General features: G+C 41.6%; 1 protein-coding gene across 5 annotated transcripts in view; it reads right to left on the reverse strand.

Moving 5' to 3' along the window:
- Nucleotides 1-800: 800 nt before the first annotated feature.
- ARHGAP9 (Rho GTPase activating protein 9) overlaps nt 801-14,206 on the reverse strand; it is a 231,938-nt gene continuing 218,532 nt past the window's right edge. For all 5 annotated transcript variants that reach the window (XM_082244790.1, XM_082244789.1, XM_082244788.1 and 2 more), the window contains one exon: nt 801-1,435. In XM_082244790.1, the coding sequence (XP_082100916.1) occupies nt 1,246-1,435 (190 nt within the window). In that variant the 3' untranslated portion in view covers nt 801-1,245. The remainder of the gene's footprint in view (nt 1,436-14,206) is intronic.

The following is a 14,206-nucleotide window of genomic DNA, read 5'->3' on the forward strand; positions in this document are numbered from 1 at the left end:
TTGTCTTCATTGTTGATTGTGTACCATTTGGGCTTTTATCTTTGACCTGACCCTCCTGTGTTATCAGACTCTCCAGTTTAACTTGGCGTGCTCTGACCTGTTCCTGCTATGCACTAGTCTCATACATCTGCTCTGCCTACAAGTCTGCTCATGGTATGTGCTATACTTTACTGAACTACCTGCCTTTTCAGAACATCTGAACTGTTGCGGTCTTACCTATTCACCTGCCTGACAGTTTCCTTGTGATAGCTAATGAAGAAGGGTCCCAGAGGCTAGATCGCTCAGTGTTCCAACACAAGGTGCACCATGCCATGCTGCAGCTCTCACAACAGGGAGGGTTGTCCCTGCAGTGTCCTCCCTTCATGAAAACAGTGTGCCTGGGGCAGCTGTCCCTCCTGTTCCTTCACCTCATCCTGGCCCTTTGGGAAAAAAAATGGAGCAGCAGGAGAGAGAAATAAAGTTAAGTATCAGTGTGTAGGGGTTTGTTCGCTCAAGAAAACTTGTAGTATTGCCCTGAATGGGCAAAGGTGCAGACTATTAAGATTACATTTATGGGATAGGTTGAGGTTAAGGGTTGTATCAAGGAATTAGGTAATGATTAGGTTTCGATTTGAGAGTTATGACGAGGTTAGTTGGTTAAGTTAGTAAGTGACCTATGCTTTCTCAGTGAGAAATTCATTTTTTTAGGATTGACAAGCATATAGCACATATGATTACAATATTATCATTGAAAAATTGTCATTGAATGGCTATTGTCAACCTCTGCATCAAAACAAAAATGCCAGTTTTCAGACACCAACAATAATAAAATTCAATCTTTAAAGAATAATGTAAAAATGGAACAAATAAACTATAAAGAATAAACTCTCAAAACATCTTTAAAACAGTATACAAACACGCATGAATCACCTATGTGAACAAACGGGAACAAGAGTTCAAGGTGGAGCAGTCACTTGCAGCGAAGTTGTGTCTGGTCTTCAAGACTGCTCAAGATTTCAGTAGCAATATTAATCTTCTTATTAAATATCAATGAATATCATGAAACAGAGTGCATTCAACTTGTATAATAGGCACAGGAACCGCTTCTACCTTGGACATCTGCTTCAATCTTCCAAATAGCTGGGAAAAGTAGAACCAGGGAGGCCAGAGGCAAGTTCTCTTCAGATCATCATAAAGATTATTGTATTATAATCTGAAGTTGGACAGTGCAAGTCTTAGAAAAACTCCTTAGTACAAAATATTTTACTATTCTTCCGGATCAGTTTGAAAAAGTTCTTCATAGTAAGTAAGAAAATGTTCCACTGCTTGATTCTGGTAAACCATGTTGGCAGCAATATTTGCAAACTGTTCTTTCTCTGGCCTCATCAGCGTTGGTCCAAACACTATGCCAATATTCTGAGTGGTCATACGGTTCTTGTCACATTCATCCCTTACACTGAGAAGAAAACAGTAACAATTTATGGTCAGAAATATTCAAAATTATCAATATCTGTAATATGCTTATGCTGATTTAGCAGATGTTTACATCTTGACACTATAATTATTAAACTATAATGCTGTCTGTATTACTAATTGTTTAAACAGTGCCATCATATCTTGTTGCATTGTAAAAAGTAGGAGATAATTCAAGGGACAGTAGAACAATAAACACAATACAGAAAATTCACTATTACATAAAGTTGTTCAGCAAAACACTACAATCAAAAAAAACAAAAACGATAGAGGACCATACCTACCTATAAAAGCTTACAATCTCTGACATGAAAAATTAACAAAGCATATCCCTCAATGTTGTGTACTTGTCTCAATTCAGAGCAACAGGTATCATTTCTGCATGCCTGCATAAGTCACTTCTGGCAAGTTTTCCTGACACCAAGAGGAAAAAAGGTGACAGAGAGGGAGCTGTCTTCTTCAGCTCTGTTAGGCCCCTTTCACACATGTCTGCTCCGTTAGCGGACTCCGTTTTTCTCAGCGGGGTTTGATCCGCCGATCCCCGCTGAGCAGGCGATTGACAGCTCTGTCTCCACGCTGTGTGCGGAGACAGAGGTGTCAGATCCCCGCTGTTCTCTACGGTGGAATCGGATGAGAACGGACCGCCTGTCCATTCTCATTCGATCCAATATGCCAGACGGATGGAAAATAGGGTTTCCATCCATACGGATTTGACGGACAGGATCGGATCGGATGTCAGCAGACATGTCACCGCTGACATCCACTGCCCCATAGAGATGCATGGGGCATCCGTTCAGATCCGCCTGAAAAACTGACAGGTGGACCTGAATGGACCTCATGTGTGAAAGCAGCCTTACAGTATGCTGTCTGAAGAAAGGGGGGGGGGTGTCTCTTCCCTCCAATCAGTTCTCACTGAGCAGAGTGTACCTTCAGCTCCCCATGCCCTGCTTTTCAGAGCTGAGAGATCCTGTGTAAATGCTTGACTTTGAAAGGCTGTAGGGGACATCATTTGCAGATAAACAAGTACAACTTATGTAAGAGGATTTGTTTCTGTGTGTATCACTCGAGGTTAGTCATTTTACTGAGTATATGTAAGGGTTTACAACCATGTTAACTACTTCCATACAGAGCAGTTACACCCCCTTCCTTCCCAGACCAATTTTCAGCTTTCCGCACTCTCACACTTTGAATGATAATTACTCAGTCATGCAACGCTGTACCCAATCAAATTTTTTACCTTTTTTTTTACACAAATGGAACTTTCCTTTGGTAGTATTTAATCACCACTGTGTTTTTTATTTTTTGCGATATAAGTGAAAGCGAAAATTTTGAAAAAAACAACATTTTGTTTTAGTTTCTATTATAAAATTTTTCAAATAAGTAATTTTTTCATAAATTTGGGCCAAAATTTATACTGCTATATATCTTTGGTAAAAATAACCCAAATTAGTGGATATTATGTAGCCTGTGTGAAGGTTATAGAGTCTACAAGCTATGGTGCCAATCATTGAAAATTGATCACACCTGATGTACTGACGGCCTATCTCATTTCTTGAGGCACTGAGATGTCAGGACAGTACAAATACCCCCCAAATGACCCCTTTTTGGAAAGTAGACATTCCAGGGTATTTAGTATTTAGTAAGAGGCATGGGAGTTTTTTGAAGTTGTAACTTTTTCTCACAATTCTTGGGAAAATGAAGAAATATTTTTTTTTTTTACACAAAATTGTCATAATAACAAGTTATTTCTTACACACAGTATATGCATACTTGCAATTACAACCCAAAATACATTCTACCTCCTCCTGAGTATGGAAATACCACATGTGTGAGACTTTTACACAGCCTGGCCACATACAGAGGCCCAACATTCAAGGAGCACCGTCAGGTGTTCTAGGAGCATAAATTACATATATCATTTCCTAACGACCTATCACACTTATGGCCCCTTTCACACGGGCGATCCAATCCGCCTGTCAGTTTTTCAGGCGGACCTGATCGGATTCCATCCATCTGGAGGATCGGATCGGATGGGATCGGATGAAAACAGACAGGCGGTCCGTTCTCATCCAATCTCCCCATAGAGGACAGCGGAGATCTTACAGCTCCATCTCTGCACACAGAGCGGAGATGGAGCTGTCTTCTGCCTGCTCATCGGGGATCGGCGGATCAATCCCAGTATTTGCGGATGATACTAAACTAAGCTTGCCAATATCTTCTATGCAGGATGTGGAAACCTTACAAGCTGACCTGAACAAAATAACAGGGTGGGCAACTACATAACTACATGGCAGATGAGGTTTAATGTTGAAAAATGTAAAGTAATGCACTTGGGGGCCAGAAACCAGAAAGCAAGCTACTCACTAGGGGGGGGGGGGAACCTCTGGGGGAGTCTAGGATGGAAAAAGACTTGGGGGTACTGGTAGACAACAGGCTTGGCAGTGGCATGCAATGCCAAGCCGCTGCAAGCAAAGCCAACAGAATACTGGGATGTATAAAAAAGGGGATTCACTCCAGAAATAAAGAGATTATTCTCCCGCTCTACAAGACTCTGGTCCGGCCACATCTGGAGTATGCTGTCCAGTTCTGGGCACCGGTCCTCAGGAAGGATGTGATGGAATTGGAAAGAGTCCAGAGAAGGGCAACAAAAATAATTAGGGGAATGGAGGACATCAGCTATGAGGAAAGACTACAAGCACTGAACCTATTCTCTCTGGAGAAGAGACACTTGAGAGGGGATATTCAGAGAAAAGGAATACAATAAGACACATGGCCACTCACTAAAATTAGAGGAAAGGCGGTTTAACCTTAAAAGGCGTAAGGGGTTCTTCGCTGTAAGAGCGGTAAGGATGTGGAATTCTCTTCCACAAGCAGTCGTATCAGCAGGGAGCATTGATAGTTTCAAAAAACTATTAGATGGGCACCTTAGAGACCACAACATACAGGGGTATACAATGTACGGTTAAAAGCAAACACACACACATCATAGGTTGAACTGGATGGACTGATGTCTTTTTTCAACTTCACTAACTATGTAACTATGTAACTATGTAATCCTGCGCTGAGCAGAATGGACTCCGTCGGGCGCACCGCCTGTGTGAAAGAAGCCTTTGAAGGCCCTGGAGCACCAGGACAATACAATTACCAATTAAATTACCCCATTTTGGAAAACAAACACCCCAAAGTATATTCTATGAGGCATAATGAGTCTTTTGAACATGTCATTATTTTGCACAGGTTTTTGGAAAATGTGGAAAGAAAATGAAAAGTTATTTTTTTTTTTTTTACACAAAGTTGTAAATTTATAAGATATTTCTAACACATAGCATGTACATAGCAAAAATTACACCCCAAAATACATTCTACTACTCCTCCTGAGTATGGCGATAGCCACATACAGAGGCCTAACATTCAAGGAGCACCGTCAGGCGTTCTAGAAGCAAAAATTACACACATCATTTCCTAACAACCTATCACACTTTTGAAGGCCTGGGAGCACCAGGACAATGGAAACCCCCACAAAATGACCCCATTTTGGAAAGCAAACACCCCAACACATAATCTAGGAGGCATGGGCTGCAGATAGGTACTCTGATGAGCTGCAGATAGGTACTCAGGTACTCTGATGGGCTGCAGACAGGTACTCATGTACACTGATCGGTTTCAGAAAGGGACTCAGGTACTCTGATGGGCTTCAGAGAGGTACTCAGGTACTCCGATGACAGGTACTTGGGTACTCCGATGACAGGTACTTGGGTACTCCAATGACAGGTACTTGGGTACTCCGGTGACAGGTACTTGGGTACTCTGATGACAGATACTCAGAGCACCCGAGCACCTGTCTGTGGGGGCGGGAGAGCAGCGGGAACAGGCGGGCGTCATTTGAGGAGGAGGGAGGAAGTGTTCCGGCGTCATTTCCCTATACGCCAGTAGGGAACTGGTTAAATATAGGTCAGGATTTGTTTGCAATGGTTTGCCATATGACTGTGTAGTAAACATTAGGGTTGATTTACTAAAACTAGTTTTTTTCTACCACACTGCTTCTTCTGCCACCAAAATGGATAGATGATCGATAGATAGATAGGCAGACAGACAGATAGATAGATAGACAGACAGACAGACAGACAGATAGACAGACAGACAGACAGATCGATAGATCAGACGGATCAGATAGATAGACAGATCGATCAGGGAAGTAGAGGATCGGTTTTGAATTGTGGGCTAGATACTAAAATGTTTCAGAAATGTTTAATAATAATCAACAGGGAACTCATGGAAGAATATCAGTGTGCTAACTGGTTTGCATTTAGGAGGTTGATAATCTTGCAAAAGGAATTAGGTTTAGTCACTTCCCCTGTGAACTCGTGAGACACTCTGATCCTGAATCATACCGGCTAACCTGGACAGCAGAGGGGTTTGTGTGCAGCAGCTGTTCTGAACCCAAGAGAAATGAGATTAATAATACTGGTTCAGGGAGGAAGTGGACAACAGATGACTCAATGCAGAAAATTAATCAGAGTACCAGGAATGTAACATTCACTAACTTAGCTTGTCATTATCTGACAATATTTTGCATGCGATTAGCTCTCACAGGCAGAAAATGAGTTGTACTGTACATTACAGGCACACTTTAACGTAAAGATTACTATTAATACAGATAAGATCCTTTTTATGTTTCTTCCCAATATGAATTATTCATTACGAAAAAAAAAAAAATGAAATGGTGCGCTGAGGACTGCCAATATATTGCTGGCTGTCAGAGGCCAGAGAACCAATGCCAGGAGACATGAACTGCTGGATAATATTGTGCGATAGAGTCACATAAAAGAATGACTTCCCTCTGATTTGTGAGGAAATTCATAAAACATGATCTGTCTGACACAACACAGGATGGGTTGAAATAACTCAGATTTAAGGCTGCATTCACATTTCGGCGATTCTGCCCGCGATACGGAAATCATTGCAAATCGCGGGACGCATGTTGCAATAGCATCCCAAACGCTGTGCGATGTTGCTGCGATTTCCGCCTGCCGAATCGCGGTAACATCGCGCAAAAAAAAAATTGTGGGATGCATTACGCCCAAAAAAGTACAAGAGCTTCTTTGGAGCATAATGCGTCCCACGATTTTTTTTGCGCGATGTTACCGCGATTCGGCAGGCGGAAATCGCGGTAACATCGCACAGCATTTGGGGTGCTATTGCAAATCACGGGCAACGCACATGCGTCCTGCGATTTGCAATGATTTCCGGATTGTGGGCGGAATCGCGGCGATTCTGCTGGCAATCAATACGCTGACATGTGAATGCAGCCTAAAGCAAAGAGAAAAGTCAAAGTTCCCATGTACATGTCAGTTGACATGTGTCAAATAGTTCAGCATGACAACCAAACCAAAAGCACAGAAGGAGAGGTCAGCACAAGCAGCAGGTTTTCTTTAGTGACTTACACTCACCGGCCACTTAATTAGGTACACCTTGCTAGTACTGGGTTGAACCCCTTTTGCCTTCAGAACTGCCTTAATTCTTCGTGGCATAGATTCAACAAGGTATTGGAAACATTCCTCAGACATTTTGATCCATATTGACATGATAGCATCATGCAGTTGCTGCAGATTTGTCGGCTGCACATCCCTGATGCGAATCCCCCGTTCCACCACATCCCAAAGGTGCTCTATTGGATTGAGATCTGGTGACTGTGGAGGCCATTGGAGTGCAGTGACCTCATTATCATGTTCAAGAAATCAGTGGTGAGATGATTTGAGCTTTGTGACATGGTGCATTATCCTGCTGGATGTAGCCATCAGAAGATGGGTACACTGTAGTCATAAAGGGATGGACATGGTCAGCAACAATACTCAGGTAGGCCGTGGCATTTAAATGATGTGCAATTGGTTCTAAGGGGCCCAAAGTATGCCAATAAAATATCCCCCTCATCATTACACCAACACTTGCCTAAACCATTGAAACAAGGCAGAATGGATCCATGCTTGTTTACGCCAAATTCTGACACTACTCTCTGAATGTTGCAGCTGAAATGGAGAATCATCAAACCAGGTAACATTTTTTCCAATCTTCTATTGTCCACTGTTGGTGAGCCTGTGCAAAATTGTAGCCTCAGTTTCCTGTTCTTAGCTGAAAGGAGTGGCACCTGATGTGGTCTTCTGCTGCTGTAGCCCATCTGCTTCAAGGTTCAAGGTTGTGTGTTCAGAGATGATATTCTGCATACCTTGGTTGTAGCGAGTTATTATTTGAGTTACTGCTTTGCCTTTCTATCATCTCAAACCAGTCTGCCCATTTTCCTCTGACTTCTGACATTAACAAGGCATTTTTCGTCCACACAGCTGCTGCATACTGAATATTATATATTTTTTGGACCATTCTCTGTCAATACTGTAGATGGTTGTGCGTGAAAATCCCAGTAGATCAACAGTTTTGAAATACTTAGACCAGCCCGTCTAGCACCAACAACCATGCCACGTTAGGAAAAGGAATGTGCAGTTAAGGGAGGCAGAGCCCCACCTGCCATGAACATAAAAAAATAAATAAATAATGATCGAGCTTCGAGGGTCATAGCTCGGCGACCTGGGGTCACAGAGATCCCAAATTTGGGGGGTAGGTAGCCAAAGTCCTACCCCACCACTGGCCAAAATTTGGGGGATACCGAGCTTCTTGCACAGCCTGTCAGAAGCTACATTCAGCAGCAGCAGAGGATAAGCTCACAGTGCCTCTGACTTCTTGTCAGAGACACTGAGCTCAATGGGCAGCTTGGAGCCTTGAGCGGGTTCATGCCCAAATCGTCTCTAAACTACTGAATCAAATAGCTTATGAACACTGCTAGCAGACATCATAAATCCGGATTGCCAGGAAAACATGTTATCTGGCCACACCAAACCTCCCTTTACGGATTGTTGACCCAACCCCCCTTTTCTGTTATTTATATATATATATATATATAGTATATCTAGTTCTTGTATAAGCTCCAACACTGCCAGTGAAGATAAAATCAAGGCCTTACATCCAGACTACTACTCCTTTGCCTTCAAGGGAATATGTGACTGGTTTGTTTATAGATCAATCTCCTACTGGGATGAGAGTTACTGTAGGCCAGACCTCCTTCCCCAGTAGTAGTTGCATAATCAGTTGAATTTGAGTATCTCATTGCTAAATGTCTGTTATTGTGCTGTTATTTTGAGTGCTACTGTTATTCGTGTCATTGCTTTTTGTACTAAACAAATTTTGCTAAGAGTTAATTCAACTAAGTCCTAGCCTGTTTCCTTTCCAGGATTTGGCTGATTGACGCCTCTATACATTTTCTCTTTCTACTCAATTATTACAAAATACTGTTGAATTGAGTTTACATTGTGTCTGTGTGTCATTCACTGGGGTATTACACTTACAGCACCGCTAGGTGTGCCAGAGGGGCTGAGAGGGTTCTTAGGGTTGAGAGGCAAAATACATAATCAAACATACTCAAGCGGCTCCAGCTGGGGTAGCGCTAGAACAGTATATATATATATATATATATATATATGTTTTATGGCTATCTGTGTTCTCACTGGAGAGATTTCCTTTATTACCTAGAAATACAAAGTTTACAAACTGTCATTAGAACAGGCGTTAAGGGGAAAGCATCCAAACGAAACAGCTGTTCCAATAACACATTTCAAAGGAGTTACAGTGCCTTGCAAAAGTATTCGGCCCCCTTGAACTTTGCGACCTTTTGCCACGTTTCAGGCTTCAAAACATAAAGATATAAAACTGTAATTTTTTGTGAAGAATCAACAAGTGGGACACAATCATGAAGTGGAACGAAATTTATTGGATAATTTCAAACTTTTTTAACAAATAAAAAACTGAAAAATTGGGCGTGCAAAATTATTCAGCCCCCTTAAGTTAATACTTTGTAGCGCCACCTTTTGCTGTGGTTAAAGCTGTAAGTCGCTTGGGGTATGTCTCTATCAGTTTTTCACATGGAGAGACTGAAATTTTTGCCCATTCCTCCTTGCAAAACAGCTCGAGCTCAGTGAGGTTGGATGGAGAGCGTTTGTGAACAGCAGTTTTCAGTTCTTTCCACAGATTCTTGATTGGATTCTGGTCTGGACTTTGACTTGGCCATTCTAACACCTGGATATGTTCATTTGTGAACCATTCCATTGTAGATTTTGCTTTATGTTTTGGATCATTGTCTTGTTGGAAGACAAATCTCCGTCCCAGTCTCAGGTCTTTTGCAAACTCCATCAGGTTTTCTTCCAGAATGGTCCTGTATTTGGCTCCATCCATCTTCCCATAAATTTTAACCATCTTCCCTGTTGCTGCTGAAGAAAAGCAGGCCCAAACCATGATGCTGCCACCACCATGTTTGACAGTGGGGATGGTGTGTTCTGGGTGATGAGCTGTGTTGCTTTTACGCCAAACATTGCCAAACGTTGCCAAAAAGTTCTATTTTGGTTTCATCTGACCAGAGCACCTTCTTCCACATATTTGGTGTGTCTCCCAGGTGGCTTGTGGCAAACTTTAAACAATACTTTTTATGGATATCTTTAAGAAATGGCTTTCTTCTTGCCACTCTTCCATAAAGGCCAGATTTGTGCAGTATACGACTGATTGTTGTCCTATGGACAGAGTCTCCCACCTCAGCTGTAGATCTCTGCAGTTCATCCAGAGTGATCATGGGCCTCTTGGCTGCATCTCTGATCAGTCTTCTCCTTATATGAGCTGAAAGTTTAGAGGGATGGCCAGGTCTTCGTAGATTTGCAGTGGTCTGATACTCCTTCCATTTCAATATCATTGCTTGCAGAGTGCTCCTTGGGATGTTTAAAGCTTGGGAAATCTTTTTGTATCCAAATCTGGCTTTAAACTTCTCCACAACAGTATCTCGGACCTGCCTGGTGTGTTCCTTGTGCTTCATGATGCTCTCTGCGCTTTAAACGGACCTCTGAGACTATCACAGTGCAGGCGCATTTATACAGAGACTGATTACACACAGGTGGATTCTATTTATCATCATTAGTCATTTAGGTCAACATTGGATCATTCAGAGATCCTCACTGAACTTCTGGAGAGAGTTTGCTGCACTGAAAGTAAAGGGGCTGAATAATTTTGCACGCCCAATTTTTCAGTTTTTTATTTGTTAACAAAGTTTGAAATATCCAATAAATGTTGTTCCACTTCATGATTGTGTCCCACTTGTTGTTGATTCTTCACAAAAAATTACAGTTTTATATCTTTATGTTTGAAGCCTGAAATGTGGCAAAAGGTCACAAAGTTCAAGGGGGCCGAATACTTTTGCAAGGCACTGTATGTCCACTAATGTTAGGGAAAGATCTGCCTAATCAATAAACACTGTAGCAGTATTTATTCAAATTATTTAAATTAATATTCAGCCCATATAGATAATATTCAGCCCATATAGATTCTCACTCCTATTCTACTCCCAGACAAAAACATAACTGATGTCAACTTTAAGTTATATAGTGCTATTCTTTTTTCACTTGCCATACCTCTTTACAACCTGTAACGCTTTGGTTATACCTGATCTCTCTTTGTTATAGTTCATGTATCTGTGTACATGCATTGGAACCTGTTGAAAGACTGTAATTTCTGTTATATTTGTTCTAATATTTGCTTATGTAAAAACTCAATAAAAACCTATTGAATGGAAAATATTCAGCCCATATTCAGAGGTAGAGATGTAGGCAAAAAGCAACAGACATAGGCGGTCACTCAGTACAATACTGCCAAAACAAAAAGGGGATACATGACCAACAGTTAGTACAAACCAAGAACCTAGTCCTGAAATAACAAAGACTGACTATACTACCAGCTAAACCAACCCATGTAGACTTTTCTACTTCTAGCTCACAACCCTTCTTCCGCTTGGCAATTAAGTTAGTTATAATGTGTGTAAAGTTGCAGTTAGGAATACCAACTTAGGGAAACATAAATAAAGTACATACATGTTACCCTACGGTGGAAGAAGATGCTAACAAAGCCTGCCACACCTTATCGATTTTCCTAGTACTTCCCCTTGAGAGATATACGGCCCGATGAAATGGGATCATGGAGTTCACCAAACCCTTCCAAGTAGACAACGTAGGGGCAACTCTTTTTTTCTAATTCAAAAGAATGACATTACGGGCAAAAAAAAAAGCAAGATAATGAGTAGCATTCTGTCGTCCCTTGAAGGCACTACCGCCTCCACTAGACCAAGTAGACGTACTGACTTAGACACAGGAACAGGTACAACTAGGACCCACAATACAGTTAGTGACTTCAGTCCAGTAACCCTAGATCTGCTGGCAAGTCCAGCAAATGTGGTCAAAATCAGCAGGGGAATAAATGCATCTAGGAACCTTGCTTAAGCAGTAGTGCCCCTAGTTTAGTTCTTTGTCTGCTTTAGGCCCTTTTCACACTTGTGCGACTTGTTCTGTAACTTGGGACTGCAAGGTCGCATGACAAGTCGTACTCCATGATTTCCAAAGAGTACAGTTCATATCTGTGCGACTTCAAGTCACAACAACTTCAAAGTAATCCCTGCAAGATTACACAGGCATTGCCTCAAGTCCAGTCAAAATTGCGGCAAAATCGCGTGACCTTTAGGTTGCACAAGAGTGAAAGGGGCCTAAAGTAGGACAGCTGAGGTTACACAAAATTGTTTTTACTTTTTCTGTGTTTTGAAAAAATTTCAAAACTCAAGTATTAATTACTTATGCCTCCCCACCAATCACTGAGGCATTTCTTGATTGGTGTGCATTGGGGGAGTTATTAAGAATGTTGGACTATTCTTACAGAGTATTTTCTTCTCCCCTGGGGAGCTGTACTGGAGGTGTATTCCTGTCCTAGACCTTTTGCTCATATGTATTGGTGGACTCTGGCATGTTGAAAGAGTGGTTCTGGAAAAAGAAGCAAATTAAGCCCTGTGCACACAGGCCGAATGCTGGCCGATATCGACCGGTTCAGTAGAAACCGGCCGACATTTGGCTCATATGTATGCCAGTCCGACAGAAGCTGGCCAATCTGGCAGCTTCTGTCGGACATGCATGCTGGAAAACCATCCGGCAACTGGCTCCCGATCTGCGCTCTCAGCCAATGGCCGGAGCTGACAGTTTTTTTTTCTGTTCAACCCACAAAAACAGGCTTTAGATATTGCAATTCTTTGCAATTTAGAGGGAAGCACCCACAGCTGGCAACAAACTGGCTGGCAAGGAGAAGCAGACACTAGAAACTTCATAGCTAACCTGCAATTGTAGAATAGTCATAAAGACAAAAGAACCTTGACTTTTAAAGGTCTTGTCCTGCCCATCCATCCTAAGTGTGCTTGTAACCTCAAAGATATGACTACATGTTTGAAGCTACAAAAGCTAATGTTCTTATGTTATTGCTGTTTTGGATATCTTGTTCCCACATCTGCTGTCCAATTAGTGCATCAGCCATAAAACTACAAAATGAAACTATTTAAATGACTGGCACCCATCTTCTTGTAACCACTACATACCACATATCCAGCCTTGAGAATGGAATGCATCTTGGATGTTTTACTTTTGTAAGTGAACTGGGGCATTCATAGTATATACTTATTTTGTGAGTTGGGATCATATGACCCTGAAAGCAATAGCATTCAATGGGTTGTAACAAAATTAATGTTCACAATTACATTTTTTTGCTTAAATTAAAGGTATTATAACAAAACTGATATTTTAAAATTGTAGAATTGTATTATTAAGGAATTGTGTATTAACCTTTAATAATAAGAGTTCAGAGAAGAGTCCTGAATCAACAGATGTCTGATTTGCAGAAGGGTCCCATTGTTGCCATGTCCAGTATGGCATATCATGAAAGTACCCACACAACAGAGGAATGCATCAAATGTTATTTGGCCAGTCATCAAATAGACAGATAAGGGCACACATGCCAGAAGGCTGGGCACAAGTCCTGCCAAATTATGACTATATGCAAAAGGATTATTCGACTGCCATTAATAACATGCAACTGTCATCACAACTGGAGTTTCCCATACAACAAACAATAATTTGCTTGAAACAGGACTTTGATTTTGTGTGTTGGTGAAGTGGTTACAATCGACACCTAAGTACTACAGAGATTGCTTGCCAGGTACATGACATTTATGATTTTAATGACAAAAAGTTGTGATTGCTTATAGGTGGCAGTTCAGTTTGGGTCAGTATAAGTCAAAACAACAACACATTCTTGTGAAGAATGGGCTGACCCAGTAGCAAACTCAGAACACGTGAACCAATTACTGCAGAAAAAAGCTCTTGAAGCCCCATTGAGTATGGGTCACAGGCAGCCATGATCGGTTATAGTTAAATATATTGTACATGTCATTCATTGATGAAACTTAAGCCTGGAAAAACTCAAACCTTGTTTACATTGGCTTCAGATGGCTAAAGCTAGTGTAGTGGACTATGATTATCTGATAATGCAGACTTACTTTCTGCTCCTTTAGACTGTCTCAGTATCCCTCTAGTGTTGGTCTTAGGTTTCATGCATCATACCCCTGAGACTGGAAGAAAGGCATTGTGGGAACTTTAGTCTGCTTCATGGATATTACTGCACTGTTGAACTGTTTAGGAACTGTACTTCCTAGCAAGCCTTGGGCTCCAGGAGAGGATTGTGGGATAGACTATAAAGGGATCTGCTGAATTGGCCCACGCTCTGTTGCTTCCTGGGATGCATCATGTGCACATTAGTCTGCTGTACAGACAGAGAGAGAGAGAGAGAGAGAGAGAGAGAGAGA

Source organism: Pelophylax lessonae, assembly GCF_965119305.1.
Source record: "Pelophylax lessonae genome assembly, chromosome: 2".
In the NCBI taxonomy this organism is placed as follows: domain Eukaryota; kingdom Metazoa; phylum Chordata; class Amphibia; order Anura; family Ranidae; genus Pelophylax; species Pelophylax lessonae.